Genomic DNA, 24,407 nt, shown 5'->3' with positions numbered 1-24,407 from the left:
CTGTGTCCTGACTACATCAGTTCAACCCGAGTTGGAGGTTCAGACTGACAGCCACACGTAGACAAACGGTGCTTTGGCTCAGCAGGGACCCCCACCCCCGCCCCCGGCTGGAGCGTTGAGGAGGTTCCACGGAGGGACACTGAAGGGGAGTGTGGTCCCCTGCAGACGGGAGGACCCAGTCACGTGAATTGATAAAACATAATCAGAACCCCTCTCCACAATCTCCGGGGGTACAGGGAGGACGGAGTGAAACCTCTCCAGTCCTCACTCCGACTCCAACGTACTAGGTGACCTTGGTCAGTGGCTCAGCCCCGTGGGATTCGGTTCCCCATCTGCCACGTGGTCTCCCCTTTTCAGTCCTAAAGAGACTCGCAAACTGCAGCCCCACAGTGAGGCGCCCGGGCTGGGCCCGACGGCTGCAGTTCTGGACGTAGTCTGAGCGGCAGCAACACGTCCGGCCGCAGAGACAGTGGCGGGGGGACGCTCCTGGCAACAGCTGCCACGGAGCCTTGTGCTCTCCTCCCCCTGAGCAGACCATGTGGGAGCCTCGGAGACAGAGGAGAAGGAAGAGGGACAGGAAGTTGCATGATGGGCGAGGCTCTCTGGGAGCCCAAAGCTTGGTGATGCAGAGTGACCCCCACAGCCCAGCCCCTGCCCCCAGCACCCCTCAGCTCTGCCCACTCACATGTGGCATCACAGCCTAAGCTCTGGTCCCTACTCCTTCCCCCACGACCGGAGCTCTCCCAGTCTGGATCATAGGGAAACATTTTAAAAAGCTAGAAATAAATGATAAACTACTTTAAAATCCACCACCGCCACCCTTAAGGTTTGTTCCGAGAGGAGACTGTACTTGAGCAAAGTCCTGGTGGCCAGCCCCCCGCCCCCTCCCCGTCCATCCCCACCCAGAGGGGCCGCAGGTGAGGCGGTGGGGGAGGGACCAGGGCGAGCAGGGAATGCTGGGCCGAAACCTGCCGTGCAACCCCCGCGGGCGGCCTGGCCACCCTCCAGCTCGGAGCCGAGTGGCGGGGTTCCTTCTCAGACTCATCGCGCTCCCGGAGAGATAAGGAGGTGCAGCTATGACAAAGCTCGAAAACACGCGCTTTGCCTCCAACCTGAGCGCTATCTGTTAGAACCGGCGCCAGGTCTTCCTACCACACTGATCTCGGGAACCAGAGCCAGCGCAGGAGAAAAGCCACCCTTTCATCTGCTCCCTGGAGCTGCTGTCCTTCGAGCTATTTCGGGGACGCTGCCCCCTCCCAGTCCCAAAAAATGAGGTGCCCGATCCCAGAAAGTCTCTTTGGGGTCAGTCTGTGATGCGCTGACCCCCACGTGTGTCATTCTTCGGAGTTTTTTTCTCTGCCAACCTCGGACGCTTTCATTTTTCGAAATTCACTGCCCCAGTGGTGGGAGCTGCTGGCAGCGGTGACAGAGGAGACAATGAGGGGGCTTCTTCTAGGACACGTTCTGAAATCTCCGCTCCGGGCGGTGGGGCTCAGGAGGAGCCGAGCGGGAACAGAGGGGGGCGGACACAGCACCTCTCTCTGCCTCTGTCATGTGTCTCCTCAGTTCTCTGAGGTTCCAGGGGCTCAGGAACTAAGAAAATCAGAAATGAAGTCACCCCCACCCCATCAAAAAATCCCTGCCACAGCTGTCGAATGGAAAAGCTTGGAGCCTTTCCAGGCAACTGGGTGTTGGCTGAGGCTCTGGGAGATGAGATAGACTCCTGTTGGATCCCATTGCCTCTCGTGTGAGAACCAGAGGCAAATTGGATGAGAACCCAGTTACCCCCATACTTGTGAAAGCCCAACCAAACCCACAACCTGCCTAGAACTGGGAAGATCCTCTCCAGGGTCCCTTGGGCGGCCCTTCTCACGCAAGGGGAGCATTTCTCCAGACCCAGCCGGGGATGCGCGAACCCCTGGGAACGTGGGCACCCAGGGAGCTCAGCCCCGATCATCCCGCTTGTCTATTAGATGAGGTTCGCTAGCGGGGATCCTCTCCGCCCACCCCACTGTGCGAAAGGAGTTTGGGCAGTGACCAGGGAGGGAAAAGGTGTCATGAGTGATTATCTGCTTTAATCCAAGTGAACTCCCTGACATCACCTACTTTAGAAAGCAGCTCGCTGGAAGGAAGGAGCCCCTTCTGCGGAGCTGGAGTTCTCAGAACTGGACTTCATCTCCCGGCCAGGAGATGTGGGGACGAGGTTTCTGTTCCCAGATCAGGGAGGCCGGGGAGCTTCACAGATCGGTCTGAAGTTACCTAACCAAACACTGGCAGCACTTTGACAAGGGAATGGTCCTCGGACCCTCCCCTGGTCGTTTTCTGCAAAGCAGTACTGCACGTGTCGGAGAGAGACCAGACCACAGGTGTCAGGAGAGATGGTGTCTGGCCCGGACATACACTGAGCCCTCCTTAATAAGTACCTGTTTTGGGGTCACGCAATGGGGTCTGAGGAGACCGGGGCGCTCATCCTTACTACCACCGTGACATTTTCACAGGGCCCTCTCGGGGGAAAACAGACCAACACTAATGAACACATCGTGGTGGTGAACATGATCAAAGCTGCTGTCTCAGTTGCATAACTCATTTGTGGAAAATGTTTCATAAACATTTCACAAGAAGGAGAATTTCAAAGCATGAACATCTCTCAACCTGCCTTCAATTACAGGTAAGATCTTTTTTTTTTTTTTTTTTTCTTTCTCCCCCCTTCTACATTTCTGCCTAGGAGTGAGGACGCGTTTCTGTTTTGTAACTGATTTATAAAGGGTTGGCAAATGCGTGGCTCATGAAAATGTCCTAAAAATATATTCCAAGTTGTGGAGTGGGGAGCCAGGTAACTCGTCCCAGGTGAATAAGGCTGAACGTCTCCCAAGAGCTGTCGAAGGGATTTGTCTTCGGGGGACTCTCCCCTCTCCATGGCCCTTGGCTATTCCCCATGACCAAGATTTCTGCCTCTGGCAGCACCCGGGGAGTCAGCCGCACCCAGGCCCTGGTCTCCAGTTGGACACCCCTGTGCTCATACCACCGGGATCTCCCTGACAGCACTGAGCTTCTGGACGAAGGCCGGACCTCAGACAGGAGACATGGGCCCTCCAACAAGAGACGGCTCCTTCGGGGGGCTGGGGCCACTTGGAAAGGCTAGCTCCCGAAAAGCAATTTTCCCAAGAGGCACCCTCGTTTTTCCTGCTTGAACCCACTCTGGGAACGCAGAACCTTATCAGTCATGTGACTCAGTGCGCTGGCTTCAGTTCTGAGGACAGAGCACTGCTGGTGCGAGCACACGTGTGAAAAACCCCCGCGTTTTAAGCCCATAAAAGTTCCCTTCTGTCTCTGGCTTGTGAACCCAGTGAATTCCAGTTTACAGGTTCCGGGAAAGGGGCTGGACCCTCCCTGAGAAGGCGCGCTCGCGAAGGTCATGGTGCCAGGGCGCCAACCACTGTGGCGGCCGCGCGGCCTCACAGCCCTCCTGCAGTGGACTGAAGGGAATTCTCCTGTGTGACCTTGACGCCTTGCCTCAGTCTCCTGGTAGCCGGCCTGGGGGACAGGGGCACAGAGCTACTCCTGCGAGGGTGGTGTCCGCGTGGAGCCGCGGATTTGCCCACACAGACGCTGTTCTGCCCCCGTAAGCGAAACGGCAGGAAGCAGGGGATGCATCCAACTCTGACATTGTTCCTGAGCCCTCAGCTGTTCTTGGGACGAGACTGATGTGCCCCCGGGTTCTCCCCCTGCCCCTGGGCTGCCCATCACGGGAGGGCTTTGGTGTCCTTTTCAGAGCAGGAGATGATTCAAAAAAAAAAAAAAAGATGCCCAGAAAACAAGCACAGAGCCATGATCAACCAGGAGACCTGACTTTGGAGTCCATCCCTACTTCTAACCAGCTGCAGGATCTGCTATTAAATGACTTGGCTCGTTTCTGTGCCTTGGCTGCTGCCCCGCATCAGGAAGGGCATGGACTAGACAGAATCGACCCGACACACTCACAACGTAGTAAAGAGTGGGAGCCGACTCGCGAGCGCAGGAGTCTGTTTGCTGCATTTACTAGGCCCACTTCACAGATGAAAAGACCGAGGCTTGGAAATGTGCTTAAAGTCACCCTGCGGATAACTAATGAGACTGAGATTTCCACGCAGGGCTCTCTGCACACAAACCTAACTCTCACTGAGCGTGTGCGGTGGAATCACGGAATCACTGACACTTCGAGGTAGCTGAGCGAGGACAGTGCCAGGTGCGTGCGGACGGCCACAGGGGCTGAGTCCCGTCCTTCCCCATCAGACGGGGAAGGAAATGTAGGTGCCACCTGGTCCGAAAGGTTAATTTTACAGCTGTGACTCCTGAAGACCAGAAGGAAAACAGCCCCTCAGGACCATGCAGGTTGTGCGGCTGCCAACCCAGGGCCAGTTCCGTTGGGTCCCCTAACTGCCCCCAGTGTGCAGTCCGTCCCGTCGCACTGTGGCCCAGCCTGCTTCCTGCCTCTGTCCCTGGAGGTGTCGCCTGCTCGGCTCCTGTGATATCAGGGCAACCCCAACCCCATGGCTCTGAAGAGATTTAATCTCAGTCCACACGAAAGTCCCCAGTCAGCGTCCCCCTCACTGAGCTCGGTGAGGGTTGGAGAGACAGCACGTACGTCGAGCTGCTGTGACGTAACGCCCTTGGCCTGGGAGCCGGCATGGGGTGTCCTTGGCTTTCACACACACCCACTGAGGACGAAGGTGGGGAGGGGAGGGAAGACCGGTCATGCCATGCAACCCCTCTCAGGGTGTATTTTATTAATGAAAATTCCCAAAGGGGATGAATGAGGGGAAAGGCAGACACTGCTCACCGTACACACACACGCACACACCCCGACTCGTGACTGTCAAACACCACAGATTGTTCCACGAGCTCGAGAGAAAGTTGTGTGTTTTTAGCACTTTGGAGATTAAAAAGCACTTTCGAATGCATTTATCCTTCATGATAATACAATAAGGGAAATAATCTTATCAACCTGGTTTACAGCTGGGAAGTAAGACGAGGAGACTGACTAACAGGCCCTCCATCACTCAGCCAGGAGCAGAGCCTGACTTCCTGCTCGGCCCTTGGTCTCCCCCCCCCTGTGCTACTCTGTGAGAGCTGCCCCCAAATTTCCCACCCAGACCTGTGCTGTGTCCCGTGTTTTCACGTGTGCACACTTGGTGACAAGTGCAGCCCGGGATCTGCACAGCTATTGGATGTCAAGCCTGAAACACGTCGGAGGGGAGTCTCTCTGACCCCCGGGCGACTGCTTGTGACCTGGAAGCCCGTCCCTAGGAGTCTCAGCTCTGGCTACACGTACACGCAGATGGTCTCTCTGGTGATTTTCGTCTGGTAGACTGAAGCCCTTCCTCCCGTGACCTGTGGCAACCCCTCGGACGGCACCTCTTAGGGGCCTCTGCCCCCGGGCTGGCGGCATGGGCAGACAGTCTCCCACATGGCCTGCCTGACCCACAGACTTCCTCCCCCATAAGCTCCCCTTCCCAGTTTAGTTTGGTACAAACATTCAGTATGCACTTGCCATATACCAAGAAAAAGTGGGGACAAAAAGATGAACAAGAACCTCCCGCCACCTAAGGGACAACACTCTCAGCGATCAGGAGGTGGGCAGGCGGTGCTGGGACTCGCTCTCAGGGGAAGACTCTCGTCCTCCAAAGGAACAAGGAGGACATGAGAAAAGTGCTACAAGAGAAAATCCCTCTGAGCAGCCCAGGAGAAGCAAAGGAGGGTGTACCCGGAAGTGGGGGCAGCTTGTCCCAAGTCAGGAGGGACAGGAAGGACAAGTGGTCGGCACGGGCCAGAGTCAGGCCACGGCTGAGCCTGTGTGTCATGAGGAGTTCAGACTGGACTTGGGATCAAAGTGTAACCAGAGTCAAGGGGGGACACAGGGAGATGTTTTCTGCTTAGTTCAGTGATGCTAACAGCTGTGGGCAGCATGGATTTGGAGAGAGGACCACTGACCGGTCCAAACACTGGTATTGCAATAGTCTAGGTAAGAGCTGGTGGGGAACGCCCCGAGACCGGAATAACCCCCAGGAGCTGAGCACCGAGGGAGAGGTTTTAGGATAGAAAATGTATTTTCTTGCCTGGCCGGTGTGGCTCAGTGGTTGAGCGTCGACCCTGCCCCAAGAGGTTGCTGATTCGATTCCCAGTCAGGGCCCAGGCCCAGGTTGTGGGCCTGATCCCCAGTGGGGATCAGCCAATCAATGTTCTCTCCCATCAATGTTTCTATCTCTCTCTCCCTCTCCTTCCTCTCTCTCTAAAAATCAATAAAGAAAAAAAGAAAAAAGAAAAGAAAATGTATTTCCACTCCTAAAGGCTATCCTTTATAACAAAAGACTGTTTATTTCAGGAATTCTCTGCTGAATGCCTACAGGACATCTGAAAGACCACAGCCAACCAACTGCTAACGACAGATGGAGTGGATGGCATTGGAGGTTCTAGAAGGTATTCATTCTCTAAATCACATATTTCTGCAACGTTCAATTGTGAAAAGCAAATCATTCATTTTAAATTAGAAAAAAATGAGGTTAATAAACAGTGAGCCCTGAAAATTATACGTATATAGAACTTTACGGTGTGAAAGATGGTGCGGAGTTTTTCTTTGCCTGGTGAGAGAGAGGTCTTGAGACTCAGGGGAATATTTCTAAGTAAACAAGCACCATACGTAGGTATGTATGGTCTGTGCGTATGTGCATGTGTGTGCATGCATGGTCCGTGCATGTGTGGTCTGTGTGTGCATGTATGGTCGGTGTGCGTGTGCATGCATGGCATGTGTGTGCGTGCATACACGTGCATACATGTATGTGTACACGTGTGGTCTGTGCACACATGCATGTATAGTTTGTGTGTGCATGTATGGTCTGTGCGTGTGTGCATGTGCATGTATGTGCATACATGGCCTGTGCATGTGTGCATGGGTGTGTTTTTAAAGCAATGACGGGAATCTGACTCTTCTCTTGGCATCTTGAGTTACTGTCTTTGGGCAGGTAACCCCGGGGGATGTGGCCTGCGGACCTCACTTATATATTTTCATGATGTTCTGCGGTTTGCAGAACACTTTCAAACACACCGTTTTGGTTCTTTTTCAGAATGTAAGTGAAACCGAAACTGAAAAGGCAGATGATGTTATGACTGCTTCACTGTGGAGGAAAACAAGCAGGTGGGAGATGTAGCCAAGGCACACGACTAGCAGGTGAACTGTGATCCAAACTCAAGTCATCTCACTTAAAATTCAACACATCTTGCAAATCCCTGGGATTTTCTGAGGAAGCCTTCCCAAATAAGTGGATTTTCAAAGTCCCTAAAATCTCTCCCTTATAGACCCAAACCCCCTGTTTGAGTTTCGAATATATGTTTCTTGGTTTTATTTTGAAAGGAGAGCTTGCTAAAAGGTGTTATATATGACTCTACTGTCCCTTTAAGAGTGCCTGAAAGGTAATTCAATGACTCAAGTCATAACTATGGACTCCTTTTGTTTATTTTTGGTTAATCCTTACTCGAGGATATATTTTTCCCCATTGATTTTTAAAGAGAGTAGAGGGGAAGAAAGGAGGGGGAGATGAGAGAGACAGAGAGAGAGAGACAGAGAGAGAAACATCGATGTGACACAGACACATGGGTTGCCTTCCCCACACGCTCCAACCACCAGGGATTGAACCAGCAACCCAGGTACGTGCCCTTGACCGAAAAGCAAACCCAGGACCCTTCCTTGTGTGACACTCTAACCATGAGCCCACCGGCCAGGGCTGCAGACTCCTTTTGAAAGCAACTGTGCCCTTGGGGATACAGAAGTGCTTGGCCTCCGTTGGCCACGCACACTGGGAAAATCAGACAAGTCAGCTCCGTACGGCTTTTATACGGCTGTTTCTCAGATGAAACACGAAGGCTCCAGAAAGGGCTTGGGGCCTCCTTTTGCTTCCTTGGGTCCTCAGCTGGGCTCTAACCAGGCTGTTGGCTCTCAGCATGACCAGGACACGGTCAGCTCCATGCCTCTCGGTACCAGTGGGCCTGCCCTCGGGCTGAACCTCCACGGAGCACATATCTGCTCGGGGCTCCAGACAAAATGCTTGGTGGAACCCACACAGCTGACAGTGTGACAGTGTAAGTACGTTTCCTACAGCTGGGGGCAGCTAACACCTTTGTTACCCAAAGCCCGAGTGGACTTGAGCCAAAGCATCCCTACAAGTATATGTCTCCTCATAAAAGGTAACTAACTTCTGACTCTCTCCCAGGTCACAGTGGTTCAGGCTAAATGTCTACAAAGCCTGTACCTCTGAAGGTTTTCCTTTCTGTCACCAAACAATACGAGGCACTAATTCTGCACATTTATCACCTGAGGATCTATGAGAGTCGTTATGCCTGCCAAGCACAGAGCACAGCGCCTGTCATTTAGAAAGTGCTTATTAACTGTACGGAGAAAAATACGTAAATACTTTCAACAATCCTAGACATAGACAAGTGGGTCTCAGAGAAGTCAAGCGGTTTTTCAAAGGACACACAGCTAGGAAGTCGCCAAGCGTGGCTGTGAAGTCGGGTCCGACTAGATCCAGAACCAACTCTCGTGTAGCACACTGACCTAAAAGGTAGACAAACGAGGCTCATCTCCTTTTATACAGATTTCCCAGAGATGGAGACCAGGTGAAGGCTGCCACTATTGTACCATGTTTGTGTGTGTTGTCCCCGGAGGTCCAGATGGGTCGGATGAGCTGAGATGAACAGAGGGTCCCTGTTGCCCACGAAGGACAGTCCCAGTGGTCGGGTGAGGAGGCAGCATGCTTACGTATACACCGTGTGTGAGGACAGAGCTAGCTAGCATCTTGCACAAAGACATCAAGGTTTTTTTTAAAGCTTGAAAATATAAAGGGAATGGAAGAAAGTAGTAAGATAGAATGTAAGAGTAAGTGTGAAACTTCTTTGCTTAGAATGTGAAAATTAACTGTTCAAATGAAGGCAACAGTCTGTATTTAAAAAGACTTCAGAGGTGTCAACTGACTCTGAGAGCATGTAAGTTGACAGTTGATACAATTATCACTAAACGTAGGGTAGACGTTCTAGTGGAAACAGAGTAGCAAGGGAGGTCCCTGAAGACAGGCCTACTGCTCTCTTACCTGTCCCTGCCATGGCTGGTACCAGGGCACAACAAACGGTGCCCAACAATGAAAATGGATTGAGTGAGTAACTGGATGAACAGACGGCTGCACTGTGCCCTGGCCCAGCTGGGCGCCACCTGGGTACTGAATGTTGCACTTGTGAATACTGGAGGGTGATTGGCGGACTGAAACGTGTGTATATAAAAAGACATTAAGGCACAAAAAGGTTTAAGGAGTTCATCATAGGATTGTTAAAAAATATTTGAACCCGGCCTGTGTGGCTCAGTGGTTGAGCATTGACCCTGCACCAAGAGGTCGCTGGTTCGATTCCCAGTCAGGGCACATGCCCAGGTTGTGGGTCCGATCCCCAGTGGGGGGCGTGCAGGAGGTGGCCAATCCATGTTCTCTCTCATCGATGTTTCTATCTCTCTCTCCCTCACCCTTCCTCTCTCTCTAAAATCAATAAAGAAAAAAAAACTAAAATAAAAATATTTGAGGCAACAGAATGTCCATCAATAAATGGAAAAGTAAAATTACATTGAAACAGAATATTATGCGGTCATTAACAAAAATACTATAACTCTACATGTTCTGACATGAAACTATACATTTCATTTGTAAAATTAAAAAGAAAGTTGCGCCCTGGCCGGTTTGGCTCAGCAGTTAGAGAGTCAGCCTGCGGTCCAGAGAGACCCGGGTTCGGTTCCCGCTAAGGGCACGTACCTCGGTTGCAGTTTGTCCCCGGCCCTGGTTGGTCGTGCGGGTGGCAGCCACTCGATGTGTCCCTTCACGTTGATGTTTCTCTCTCTCTCTCTCTTCCTTTCTCTCCCTCCCACTCCATCTGAACAAAAAAATGGAAAAATGTCCTCGGGCGAGGATAAAAAAATGAAAATAAAAATAAAAAATAAATAAATAAAAAGAAAGTTGCTCATAGTACAATTTATACATATACACAGGTATGTACATATATGCATTTAAAAAATTATTTTTCCTTTGCTGATTTGAGAGAGAGAGAAAGTGAGAAAGAGAGAGATAGAAACATCGATGAGAGAGAACATCGATTGGCCACCTCCTGCAGGCCCCCACTCCGCCCAGAGCAGGCTGCGCTCTGCACAGTGGGTCTGCAGAGACTCGGCCAGGGCCCCTGACAGGGCGTCAGTGGAAGAACAGGTGCCAGGATTGGGTTAGAATCACTGGCTCGTGGGGTTTGAGGTTCCTGACAAATAAATCTCTTTTTTATGGGATGTTCAGATGGGTTTTTATTTTGTCAAATAAAGATATTAAAGTAACTAATATCTCCTCAGACTATCATTTAATTATGTACAACTAACATTTTAACACCAAAACATTGCAAAGTCGCAGGTTGACAAAACTGAACCTAAACATTTATAAAAATTTGCTCAATTTTTAAAAATTTATATTTTAATATGTCTTTGTTGGTTTTATTATTCTTACTATATTTATTTTTTTAGAGAGAGAGGAAGGGAGGGGGAGAGACAGACAGAAACGGATGGGCCGCCTCCTGCACTCTCCCTGCTGGGATGGAGCTTGCGACCGGGCCTGTGCCCTGCCCGGGAATCGAACCAGCCACCTCTCCGTGCACCAGCCGGGGTGCTGTATTTTCTTTTAAAATGTCACTGCAGCCAGTGAAAACGTGGCCACACGCTATTATGTTATGAATAAATCAGTGTGCTCATGCACAGGACAGAAGGAAGAAGCAGCCCCTGTCAGATTGAAGGTTGGTGGAGCTCTTCCGGTGCAGAGGACAGATGATCCAAAGGACCCTTTAGCCTCAGGAGTCTGGTGTCTCTGACCAGCCCCAGGGTTAGAGCGCAACCCCAATTTGTCTCCATAGTTTATGAAAAATAAAATCACGGTGCTGTCAGGGGTCACTGGATATCCCAACCACTGTGTCCAGTTAAGCAGGTGCAGGGAGCCACCCGGGCGCCATGTCTCTCCCGGGGCTGTCTCCAGCCTCCATGAGCAGCCCCCCGCTGAACCCCAACCTCCGCGTGTTAGGACACTGTCCACGCAGACACTGCAGCACAGAGGAGGCCCGAGCACCTGTGAGCACCGAGCAAACAGCTGACGCCTCTGCCGGCAGCTCAGGGCCCAGCCAGAAGCGAGGTTGGGAAATATTTACCTGGGCTGACTGGAGGCAGCCCACTGCGCTCTATTTGCATAAACCCAACAGGCTCACCTTCCTGGGAGAAGGGACAGTGTGGGTCGCTGGCTGCGAGAAATCCGACAGGGAGCAGATGGCCCCGCAGAGCAGAGAGGTGGGCACCCAGGAGGGGGGCTGGGCAGCGGGGACGGTTCCTTCCAGCTCCCATCGACCCGCATGTTCAGGAAACACGTACTGACCACCTACTCTGTGCAGGGCACTGCCGCACTGTACGATACAATCAGGTCTTCCGCAGTGTTTCAGTCTGCGGGGGAGGCGGACACACAGCAGAAGCCTGTCAAGGAGAAGAAGGTGGAGGGGGTGGTCCCAGAGGGCCACCTGCAGAACCAGACACTGGAGCTTAGTTTGGAAGATGACGGAGAGCCTGACCGGAAGACGGGCAGAAAGGGAGGGTGGGGCTGGTGCCAGGGCTCCTGGGAACAGGGTCAAGGTGCCTGTCCCTTCCTGTGCGTCTCCTGCCTTCGGACAGCTCCATCGTTCCCCAGAGGAGTCTTGTTGCTTCTTACAAGCAACCGGGTGGTACTTGGGGGTCCTTAGGCCTTGGCGACGTGGGTCTCCTCAGACAGTCCTGTTCCCCGAAACGCCTACCGAGCATGAGTGGGCAGCCCACCCGAAGAGTGCTGGGGCCATGCCCGGTTCCCAGTTCCCAGGAAAGGCCCCATGTCCGGTCCCGCCGCCTTGCTTCACGGCAGAAAGGGCCTGTCCCTCAGGCCCCTGGGCAAGGCCAGGCTCTGGCAAGTGCCCATCAGCCAGGCGCTGCCCCGGTGCTGCTGGGCTGAGGGCAGGGGCACCAGCCCCGCTGAGAGGAAGTGGTTCTGGCTCACAGGAGGGAAGAGAGAACTGGACTCCTGGCCACTGGGCAGCTGCACTGCCCCCCACCCCCGAGACTGTTACCCCTTCTGGCCTGGTGGCTGGACTTTCCTCTTCTCTCCCAGAGCGACGGGGACCTCAGTCCTGCACCGGAATCAGCACTCACCCCAGTGACCAGGCATTTAAACTGCCCAGGCTTAGCCCACCACTACACAAGTGGCCACCTCCAGGCCCTCAGAGGACCCCGCCCGCAGTGCTGGGTACAGGTTAACATGTCCTTGTTGCACTGCACACTGTCTTCGAGAAGATGTTACCGGGGGAGAGGCAGAGTAATACATAACCCACTTTAAGCAAACCCTGGAGATGATGTTTGGCTCTGACTGATCATGGAAGGGTGTTCTCTGTCCTCTGGAGAGAGTCAGTCTAATACTCCTGCAACTAGCAGGCTCCCCGGTAAAGAAAAATAAAATTCAGCTTGCAAAGCTCTGACTTCTCACAATATTTCCAAAACCACTCTCCGAGTGCAGTGAGGCCTGCCCATATTTACCTGGCACGGACCACACCTGGCGTATTTTCCCAACCGCTGCTCTAGTAATGAGCCGAACCGGGTGCAAGGGCACAGGTACCGACGCCCAGAGAAAGGACGGGCGGCTGGAGACTCGGAGCCAAGAGCCACCCGAGAAAGGCCTGCAGGACCTCCCAGGGCAGAGCTGGAAGAGGCGACTGGAGCCAGGCCAGGGGGCCCGGGCAGCGGGAAGACACATTGTTGCAACAGCAACTCACAGACACTTCACAGTCAAGAGCTCACCCCTCCCTTCCTAAGGACACTGGGAGGCTGAGGTTTCTTTCTCCCCATTTCACAGACGCAGAAACGGAGGCCTGAGGAGGGTGAGTGAGGAGGTTACACGGCCCGGTGGGTGGAGCCCGAGCTGGACGTCCGCCCCTGCATCTGCAACCCTAACACCAGGGACACCCCACTGACACCTTGGAGAAAATATTAGAAAACACCAGCCCAGAGAGAAAAGCAACACAGGACGTGAGCCAAGGATCCGGAGGTGCGGGAGCCATGGGGCCGTGAGCGGCTGCACAGGGCAGAGGGCATCTTGGTCAGGACGCAGCAGGGAGGCCGCGCGGGCTCCGGGGTGTGAGCTGGACTTGGACACAACACACCAGCGCGGGCTCCAGGGTCTACCCTCAAGTGGTCACTGAATAAAGATGTTCTGGGATTAGTCCCACCTCTGACACGTGGTTAAAGTCACTTCGCCATCCTGAGCTCGGTCCCTTCGTTTGTCAAGTGGGAATAACAGCTCCCGCGTCACGGTCACTGCGGGCGGAGGAGCCTGCTGGCCCCTCGCAGCCTCTGCAGGTGTCAGAGGACAGAGAGACAGACAGACAGGGAACGAGAAGTGACCCCCAGGGAGCAAAACGAGTCCCTGGAAGCAGCTTCCACGCACTGAGCGTGGCCCGCACAGTCCCCCTTGGGCTGACTCTCCTCGAGGTGGGAGAGGTGACTTCCAGCAGCAGCAGTGATCTGGGAGCAGAAGCTCCTGGTTACCAAGCTGCCCCGCCCTGCCCTGCAGGCGTCCACACAGGAAAACACTCCTCTGCACCCTGCACCCTTCTCACGCACAGGCCAGGGAGGTGCTGCTCATGGGGCCCGGGGAACCCTCTGGGTGGGAGCCCTGCGGCACCCCACCCTTCGCCTGGCAACCTGCCCAAGCCTGCAGATACCATCTCTGCCACCCGCCGGCAAGCCCAGCCAGGAGCGGTCTGCGGAGTGGGTGTGGGCGACGGCTCTGCAGCGCGGACGGCCGTGAAGTGTCAGAGGAGCAGCGCGGGCCCTCGCTCGGCGGGACGGCGCCCTCCTCCCAGAAGCAGCTGGGACAGCGCAGCCAGGCAGGCCCGGCGCACACCCGCGCTCCACTCGGGGCGAGTTACCTAACCTCTCTGAGCTGGTTTCCCAGCTCTCATGGCAGTGATCATGCTTACCTCACCGGGCTGACACAGGGTTAAGTAATGTCAGGTAAGACGCGACTTTACGTAAAGTGTCTGGCACCTGCCGTCGTCCTTGACTGAATCCTGGCTCCGAGCAAGCCCCTTGCCTCTCCCAGCCTCAGTGTGAGTGTGTCTCACACGGCGAGAGAGACCTCAGCTGCGATTAAGGTTAAGGACACCCGGGGTACAGAGCGGAGTCTTTCTCCTCAGACCCTGGTCAGGACGCGGTGCCGGCCGCAGGGCACAGAGGGGGCTCGGAGACGGGCGCCCGTGCACAGCCTGCAGGAGGGAGGCAGCCTCGCCGACACTTTCTCTGCGTCCCCGTGTGGCCCACAGTCCAGAGCTAGAAGTTGACACGTGTGTCTCTGCTCAACGAAAAAAATATAAACCAAAAAATAAAGCAAAGGAACTACGGCTCTGGGTCACTGTCAGGTTCGAATGACAGACAGCTTGGGGCAGCTTCAGCCCCCAGCGCCAGTTGAAGGAAGGTGTTTACTCTCCTCTGATCGTCTGGGGCCAAACACAGGTCCGGCTCAGGGCCCCTGCTCCAGACTTGGGCGCGAGGGTGGACGAGCTGGTTTTGCCTCAGTCTGGCCAGAGCCTGCACTGACCTGAAGAGCTTCTGATGTCTCCAAAGAAAAGCCCCTTCTGGGTTCTGCAGAATCGGGGAGCGGATTCCGACACTCTCCCTCCTACTGTCCCCCACACGGCTCTCCAGCCCACACCTGAGCCCACTCCTGTCTCCTGTCCTCTCTGCTGGCTCACGGTGGCCCGCCGGCCAGGCAAAGGCTGACGCCTGCAGGAACAGGGCGTCTGTGGAGTCTGGGGGTGTCTGATAAACCAGGGTTTACTAGAGAAGGGTCTCTGCGGAGCCCACAGCTGTGCCGGCTCCCACCTCCTCCCCTCTGCCCTTCCCGAGGCTCAGCGCACCAGGACTGCTGCCCGGGCCACAGACAGAAAGCAGTTGATGTCAGCGCCTCAGGCCAAAGGACAAAGAATGGCTGGCAGAGGGGACACCTCGTCGCCTCTCCCAAAGCAAAGATGCTTATCAACCGCTTTCCACCCAAGCTTCTGGGGATGGGAGGGGCTCTGCTGGACAGATCAAGGATCTCAGAGAAATTTACTTTCTAGTAGCATCTGTGACCCACGTAAACCAGTGCGGACCCGGCTCGGCAGACACACGGGGAGAGAAGAGGAAGGAAGAATTATGGGTTCTCATTCATCAGAAAATAATAAGAGCTAGTGTTTATCGCTTGATTACTGTATATCAGAGACGATTCCAAATTACACATCTTAACTATAATTAATCCTTACAACGGGCCGAGGAAGAAGACACAGGCAGAATCCAATAAGTACAATGATTGTTGTATTATCTAACTACAGTGGGGAAATCGCTTTCGAGAAGGGGGGCACTTCGTCTCCCCACTTACCTCCTGTCTGAGAACATCGTTCCGTCTACCCCGCCGCCCGCCCAGCTCGTGCCCTGTGGGGGCACCGCCGGTCCACACACCCGTCCTGACATTTTAGGAGCTTTTCAGACCTGTGTCCTTCTTTGGACGGCAATTAAGTTCTTTGAGGGCAGAGGCTATCTGTGTTATTTCTGGGGTGCCAGTGCCAGGGGAACCCCACTCCTCATTGTCTTGCATTTCTATGTGGAGCAGCTTGTTCTCTGCTCTCTGGACACCAGTGACCTATTTCCCTGGAGGGTCTGGGTCAGTTGTCCTGACTGCACTGACAGCCCAGAACACTTTCCTGAAATCGGGGGGAGGGGGGCGTTTCTAGCTGTCTTAACACTTTGGAAGCGACTTTGCACTGGGCAGTGGGCAGGCATCGTGGACACCCTGCAATGCAGCGGACGTACAAATGAGGGACACTGGCTCCCATCCCCCCATTCCACGGGACTTCCGCATGCATCGCCGGACGTGTGTGCTGGGAATCCCGCAAGCCCAGAACCCAATGCATTTCCATGCTGTGCACAGAGTCTATTTTGTACCCTTTCAACATGCACCCACTTTTTTTCAGGAGTGGCCTTTTCTGTGTGAATGGAGGAAATATTGCATTTTATTTTGTTGGAGGTTTGCAAAGCGTTGTTTAACAGTTTGGGGAATTGCGGCTTTGAACTGGCAATGTAGCATCCCAGCCAGACAAACATGTATGACCCATGTATGTCTGTGTCATACGTGTAGGCGTCCGCATCCCACTGTCTGGTTAAAACTCCAGGAGGATGTGCCTAAGGACTTATTTGCTGAAATAGATGCTATTTCATTTTAAGTTATTTTTCATTCTCTTTTTAGGCAAGCTGGAGCATCTCACTGATGTTTATTTGCTTTCTCTAAATTGCGTTCTAGGGTATTAAAGAGGTTTTGCAGAATTCTTGTTACAAGGGACACTGGGTCAGATAAGGCTGAGAACCACAGGTTTAGAAGGGTCTGGTGCATGTGGCGTGGCCCCTTCTGGGACCTGTCTGTCGGCTAGGAGGGCACAGTGAGGTCTGCTCTCCCCCTGCTCCCCCGTGCCTGCGGACGTATCTCATTCTGGAGTGAGGTCTCAGAAGCCCACGGAGAACTTACATCAGAGCCAGGTCCCCACTGTCCGTCACATCTGGTTTTCAGCTGTGTACTACTCGTATCCACACTCTGAAACCCGGCCCTGCTGCTCAGGGTTGAGGGAAATGTGGTTCACTGGCCCCTCACCCTCTTCTCTCTCTTAGCCTGCCTGTCCCCCCCGTAATCCTGCCTCTACTTGGAAGTATGGGAGCAGAAGCTGCACTGTGCAGCCCCCGAGGACCCACAGTCTCAGTCCCTGACTCGTCCTTCAGGGTCTCTCGCAGGGATGTCGAGAGCCTCTGTCCGGCCTATTAAGCCCCCCGCCCACCTGCCTGGCGTTCTCAGGCTCATGGGCATCATCACCGTCCAGGGCCCTTCCTGCCCCACCGCGGCTGGTGTACGCTCCTCCCGCTGGACGGGTGCTCCTGTGGGTAGGGACCAACCAGATAACTAGATGTGGAACTAGAGGCAAATGCACTTACTTCGTGTCCTCCTTTTCCCTGGTCCTCTCCCGTCAGGGGCTCTCGGGGCTTCTGGAGGGAGGAGGGAGCTGAGCCCAGCACACGGCTCACCCTCCCTTGCAGCCTGGGAGTCTGGCCCGCCTCCCTGGAGAAGCTTCTTCATTTGAATCCTCAGAGATCTTTCCCTGGGCTGAATTCTGTTTATTTTAGAGATGCCCCATTGAGCCAATTAAACACTACAGATCAATACCTACCAGGAGCACCCAGAGGACCACAATAATTCACTTTAGAGAAAAGAACAGGGAAGGAAAATCCCGTCTGATTCACAGCTAAATGCTCCACGGGGTGACTGCTCTGGGCTCGCTGGGCTCCGGTCCGGCGAGAGTCACGCAGGGGAGGTACTGGGGTTTGGGTGCAGGTGAGCTGGGAATGCGGCCACGCCTGGGACAGAAAACCACAGGACACCGATTCTCCCCTTTGGGGCAGGAAGCGTAGGAATAAGGGCACCTGCCCACCTGCTTCAGACTCTCCTGCCGCAGAGAACTTTCTGGCTCTACTAGCAGGGGCTTCGAACAACATAGGTGGGGACATTGTTCCGATCATGGTCCTGGGTGATGGGGGTTCAGAGGGCACCCGGACAGTGCGATGTGAGGCTCCCCAGGTGTGCACCTGTCACTGCAAACTCTCCAAGCCCCTGTAAGCCAAGCCTACCTCCAGTGTCCTTCCGAAGCTAACTGTGGGCCCAAAAAACAAGAAATGGAAGCGGAGAAATTCTGTGACTAGACCTGTGCCCTGGGCTCCTGAACCCAGCCATCGTCTGTCTCCCTTTCAGAGGGGCCCCTCTCCTCTTCTAAGCTGAACCCCCATGGGGCCCCCCTCCATCCATTTCTCCCTTTTCCGCATCTCTGTCTCTCTCCTCAGGTCTGCACCACCGACGTCTCCCTTGTCTCCACGCTGTCTCTGCTTCAGGCCAACAGCGCCCCCACTTCCCGAAAGGGACGTCTCGCGCTCGCCTCCATCTTTTCCTTCACCCCGTTTACCCTCGACGGCCGCCATCAGGCGCCTGCTCTCATGACAGACAGATGGACACCGGGCTAAGGCAACCACTGCTCCCTTCGTGGCCCAACCAGAGCCCGATTCCAGGCCCTGGGCTCCATTATCTTTGCGTGTTCTGATGCCGTTGGCTGTCCCCAGCCTCGTGAAAATCTCTGCTTTGTGAGAGGGGCTGTCCTCCCATCCCTCTGACAGGTCTGATCAGTCCCATCGGGGGTACCCACCCCTCAGCCTGCCCCTTACATGTTCCTTCTCCCCGAGATCTGCGCTTGGTCCTCACTCCGCTCTGCACACCTTTTCTCGGTGACATCGCTTCCTCCCATTGTTCCAGTTACCACGGTTCCTTGGTTGCTCCCAACCCCGCATCCTGGCTTGTCTCCTGGGCTGGAGCCCCAATTTCTCACCATGCCTTAGGCATCTATGGCCCGTCCATGTCCTTCCTCCTCCTCGGTCACTGCACAGACTTTCCCTGCCTCTTGCTCTCCGGCTGCAGAAACGGCCACGCTCAGCACCTCCAGCTGGGGCTTTGGGTCAGGCTGGACCCTCCCCTCACCCTCGCTGCCCTTGACCTTGTACCAGAAACGCCCCCAAACCCGAGTCCCTCCGAGCCTGCCGACACAGTGACCACCGCAGCACATGTCTGTCCAGTGTACAGGGTGGGGCCAAAGGGGGTCTGTAGTTACTCATATGGAAAATAATACAAGAATAAATAACAACACGAGAACAAACTCTGTTTTACACGGCAAGACTGTACACCTACGTTTGCCCCATCCGGTATATAAATGTTCTACACACTTGTGTAAGAGGTGCACACACACTCGCACACACTCACACACACACTCACACACACTCATTTGACCCTCACAACAGTCCTGTGGGACAGGTATCATCATTCTCCCCATTTTTCTGAGGAGGAGAGTGAGGGACACAGAAGCTGAAGACTTGCCCAGGGACACAGTCAGGTGGTGCCCAGGAGGCTGCACCGTGTCCGCGTGACTATAACCTCTCTCCTCCGTGTCGCCCCTTCTCCCCACAAGGACACTCACCAGCCCTCTCTTTGTCCCCCCTTCCCCCCTCCTCACCCCACCTCCTACTCATGGGCTTCCATGAAATGGAACTAGTCACATTTCAAAACGCTCCCTACTGACCACAAGATACAAGTGTTTGCTGGACATTGAAAGTTCTTTGTCATCTGGTCCCACCCCGGCTCCAGCCTCCTCGTCCACCCTCCCACCCCAGGCCGACCTCAGTTCCCGCACCTTGACCCTTGGCAGCACTGAGCCTTCACGGGTACTGTTTCCTGTGCCCGGAATGTCTTTGCGGTCCCTCTCTGCCAGGCAAACCCCCACTTTCCTGCTGTCGCCCACTTGCGATGATGTCTTCAGTGATGTCCTGAAGACCGCTGCGCACCCAGAGCTCAGCACTGTTAACCCTCCAGCTGGGCCCGCTGCAGAGCATCACGGTTGGCCCGACAGACGCCCCTCCGCCCGGAGCTCAGGAGCAGCTGAATCGTCAAAGAACAGACAGGTGCCCCAGATGCAGCCTGCTCGCTTCTTCCCTCTTTGTCCGTAAACAGTAAACGTTTCTTTCCACTGATCGTACAAGAGCACACATGCGGAAAAGATGCCGTATGACGTACTCCCCCTCACTCTCTATACCTTGGGGTAGGGAAACAGGCCCTCTCTTCCTCATTTCTTTTCAAATATTAAAAAAAAGAGAGAGAGAGAGTGGAAGTCAAACTAACCAGCAGAATATGGCACGAGAACAATAATGGGACCGTAACGCACAGACTGCTGGGGCCTGAGAAGTAATTTCACGCCGACGTCGTCACTTTAGTTTTGACGAAACGGCACAGAGAGATCAAGGCAGCGGCCAGCAAGGCCCTGACACCAGGGCCCTGACTGTCCATCCCGGGATCTGCCTTATTCCGTTGCCTCGACGTTGTCTTATGTTTCCCAGAGGTGGAGGGGGCCGGCTTGAGGACCCCTCGAGGACTCCCACACGCGCTCAGGCTGCTTTCTCGGGACAGGGAGGTGACAGTTCAGCACGAAACTGCCTGCTGAGCCGGCTCCTGCTCCTGCGACTTCAGGGCCACAGCTCACCCACCACTTGGCGGCAACTCCTAATCGTACCAACCAGCGCGGGCCTCCAACGGGGCTTCAGCGAGGGCGGGGCCCGCCCTGTGCCCTCCTGTTCTGCTGACACCCCCCTGTGCTCCAGTGGCTGTCCCCGCAGCACCTCTCTTCCCTCCCCTCCCTCCACCGCATTTCCTCCCAGTTAATCACTCTGAGGTCATGCTCAGCCTCTGCTCTCAGGCCTCTCCCTGACGGTGTGCGCCCAGGAAGGGGGCGGCCGAGCGACGGCAGGGGCATGCAGCAAGGCATCATGGGAAACGGGCCCTGGTGTCAAGGATGTGGGTTCTATTCCCGACTCGACCCACTGACCATCCGTGTGACCTTCAGACATTCCTAAATCTCTCAGACCCTTCGCCGAAAAAGGTGGGCTGGCTGGGGAGCGTGTCCTCACCTGTACACGGGGCAGGAGCACTTGGTTTAGAGTGAGAAGCAATGAGATAAAGGACCCCAAGCACCTGCACAGAGCCTGCGGTCAGCAGGGTGCTGGTGTTGTTCATGTGGGGGCCAGAGAAATCCCGGTGCCGACCTGGAGGCCCACAGGGGAGCCCGTGTGAGCGGGAGCCTGTGGGTGTCAGGATCTGATGGCATCTGGGGGTGCAGAGAGGGGGGCGAGGAGGAACCCTAGGGAGGGCGTGGACGTGTGTGGTTACCAACAGAGAAGAGTCTCAGTGTGTCAATAACCGTGGCTGAGTCTCTCTTCCTCCAAAATTCCCCCTCTCTATAAAGAAGATCTGTCGTGTCTGTTCTTGTCAGTAACAAGAAATCCAAAAACCCTTCCCAGGGGAGGGAGGCCTGATCCTGGCAGAAGCCAGGAAACTTTCCTCAACTGGTGGGGAAACCACACCCCAAACGATGTTCAAAGGGTCAGGGACCTCTCTGTGGGTTGCTCCACGCCAGAGGGGCTGCCCCCCAGCCTTGTCCGAAGCATAAGTGTTTCTCAAGCTTTAGGAAGATCACACTGGCAGCCAAACCCACTGGGCCTGTGAAGCCATCTCTGGGCTGGGCTGCTGGGGTCATATCTCGGTGTGGGATGGGCTCCGCCCTGTGCGTCTCGCCCCAGGACCTGGGGCTGGCATCCTCGGTCCCCGGTGCTGGAAGTCGAGGGCACAGGCCCCATGCCAACCTCCTTGGGGCTCTCAGCATCACAGAATTCTCGGGAACTGCCCCATCCTTTTGCCCTTGAGGCAAGCCTGGCCGACGACCCCTTAGATAAGAATCTGCCTTGTGTTTAAAGAGCATGAGAGAGAAGCTGCCTCAGTTCCCCTCCCTCAGTAGCTGTTCCAGGGACCACAGCCAACTCGGAGGGCTCCTGCGTGGACCCCGTCTCTTCCTCCGGTGTCGAATGACCAGGGGGAGCAGGTGGCCTCGGCTTGTCCGCCAACTTCTCCGGTAAACAAAACCGTGGAAGTCGCCGGTGTAGGTCTGGGCTCAGGACGTGTTTGTTCCTCTCAGATTGTGGAGGACGCACCAGACGTAGCCTTTCAGAAACTGTCGGTGGTGGCAGCAAATCACCCCACAGATCGAGGAGAAAGCATTCGCCTGAGTTTCGCCTCCAGTCCACCCCAGACTTCCGCCTGAGCCGGACTCAGATTTTCGGGTGGGAAGGACTCCGTGGTTATCCAACACATGCCACTTCGGATCCTCTGCCCTCCCTCGGGGCTATCTCCCGCCCCAGCCTACTTTTTTCTGCCTGACACACTCCTACTCACCCTGCAGAGCCAGACACAAACATCTCCTCCTCCAGGAAGCCTGCCCTGAGCTCCCAGGAAGAATGAACTGTTCCCATCTCTGTCTGACACCGTGCTTCTCACACGCCTCTAGCCCGCCTGAGTGAGACTGATCACAAATACTCATTCACGCGTCTCTCTCTCCCCTCCTCCTCCCTCTCTCCTCCCCCACGCTTGATACCAGACGGAGCGCTCCTCCAGGGCAGAGACCACGTCTTAATTTCCTTCGCATTCTCACCCCTGACAGAGCACATGCTTCCCCCCAAAGAATAAATTAATTCTTCAACTGAGAAAATTCAGCCCCAAACTGTCACGTGACTTGACCAAGGTCATACAGCTGGTTAGTGGCAGAGAGGACACGCACCCAGGCTTCTGATGGTGTGTCCAGCTCTCCTCTCTGACTCATGCTCGGACCCTCCAGCATTGCTCCCTGCTCGTCTCCCGATCAGACTGCCTCTCGGACACAGCTCACGCCTCGGCGTCTGACTCGCTCCGTCCCAGCCCTCACCCCACGCTCCCCATCGGCCTCTAACCCTACGGAAAAATATTCTCTTTCCGCTGCACCCTTCTTTATACACATCCGCACACATCCGTCCTGCCACCCACCCAGCTCCGTGTCTCCTCGCCGAGGTCCTCCCTGGTTAACTCCAACCCACCCACCGCGACTTCCTTCACGGGCCCACGTTGTCCCTCTGAGCCTGGTCACTGGCCCCTTTCTGAGCTCTTCTTGTTCCGGCTCCTCGTTTTTGGCCCACTATCTACTTCCTGTCAGTCAGGGGTTCCATGAGAAAGGAACCGGGTTCTCCACACGCTGCACCTTCGTAAATTCCTCTACACACAGGCAGACCTGCAAACAGACCCGAGGCACCTCGGGTTGGGCTTCGACAGGAAAACAGCTGTCGCCTCAGGTTCCGGACCACACCTGGCAGGCGCTCAGTCTAAACAGTCATTGCATTTGTCAGGACTCTGCTGAGGGAGCTCGACAGGGACACCCAGATATTGAACTGCGGGCTGGAGGCAAGACGCCCTTCCAAGGCCCCTTCTGGTCCTCAGATGTATAAGTCTGTGAATCAACACCCTCAAATTTTACTTAATCGTGTTTTTCCTCCCACATTTCACATAGTACAAATGACCCCCCAGATTGATTGAATAAAGGTTTTGTTCTGAAAGGCCTTACCTGCCTGTTGAAATCTAGGCTGTTTCGATCATTTCCTGGAAGAGATAAAACAAATATTAGTTGCTAGGACTGGAAGAGGCTGAGGTGAGCGGGAAAATAGGATGTGGAGCGAAGCTTGTCCTTATTTTATAAAAGAACACCCGCGTTTTTCCTATGACCGGCATCCTCCTGCTTATCTTGTTTCCTGAAAAGGTCTTGGAAAATTTCCTCCAGAAAGGTAGAAAACCAGAGAAGAGCAGACTGGCTTGTCCGAGGTCACAGAGCGTCAGCTCGGATTAGAACCTGCCGCACCAGAGTGCGGGTTCGGTGGCCGTCCATCAGACAGAAGCTATTACAGGTGCTCGTGGGTAAGCAGAGTTCCCAGCCACGCATCCGTAAGGCAAGTCCTCCAAGGGTAACGACATCCAAGTCGGGGCAGGGAGCTGGGTGACAGTCCTGTTTCTCCCTACCCTCCAACTTCCATTTCTTGTCTTGTCCTTTGCCATCCTTTTGCAATAAAAGTTTGGTTGAAACATTAAATGTGTGCTTAGTAAAGAAAAGTTTGGGTACAGAAAAAGTACAAAGTAGCAGGAAAATCACTCTGCTGAGGTAACTGTAATGAATATTTTTGTATATTTAAGGTTGTTTTTATGCTTATCTTTCTCATTGATAAACACTAGTTTGTATAAATGATTACCATAATTTTTCTAGTGAGCATCACAAATATTTCTCCTATACTATTAAGGAGCATTAACAATATTTCCCTATGCTTGCAAACATCATTTTTAATGGCTACCTAATATTCCATTCTATGGATATACCATAATTTGCTTAAACATATAACTATTGTTTGGAGAATTGTTTTCAATCTTTGCCATGATAAAGTTTTCTATTCATATAACTTTCTAGGGCAGGAATGGCCAAACAACCTTCCTTTGGGCCCCAAGAATTGTGGGCTTTATAAAGCCGAGGAAAATGACTATGTATTCCTGGATAAGAAAAAGCTAAAGGATTTCGCCACCACCAAATAAGTATTACAAAAATGTTAAAAGAATTTCTTTGAGAAGAAAAATAAAATAAAATTATGTGACTAATATAATGGCAATAAGTAGAGACCTACCAAAACTTACTTTAAATGTAAGTGGAGTAAATGCTCCAATCAAAATACATCAGTGGCTAAACAGATCAGAAAACAAGACCCATATTTAAGCTGCCTACAAGAGACCCACTTCAGATAA

The 24,407-nt window shown here is 54.0% G+C and overlaps 1 protein-coding gene across 1 annotated transcript in view; it reads right to left on the bottom strand.

The window, feature by feature from the left end:
- The window catches only part of POU2F3 (POU class 2 homeobox 3), a 71,864-nt gene that overhangs the window by 16,678 nt on the left and 30,779 nt on the right, over window positions 1–24,407 (bottom strand). The window contains exon 4 of the mRNA XM_036258258.1: window positions 20,742–20,812. Within this exon, the coding sequence (XP_036114151.1) occupies window positions 20,742–20,812 (71 nt within the window). The remainder of the gene's footprint in view (window positions 1–20,741; window positions 20,813–24,407) is intronic.

The sequence above is a fragment of the Molossus molossus genome, unplaced genomic scaffold (assembly GCF_014108415.1).
Source record: "Molossus molossus isolate mMolMol1 unplaced genomic scaffold, mMolMol1.p scaffold_m16_p_13, whole genome shotgun sequence".
NCBI lineage: Eukaryota > Metazoa > Chordata > Mammalia > Chiroptera > Molossidae > Molossus > Molossus molossus.
This window is presented reverse-complemented; position numbering and strand designations above follow the sequence as displayed.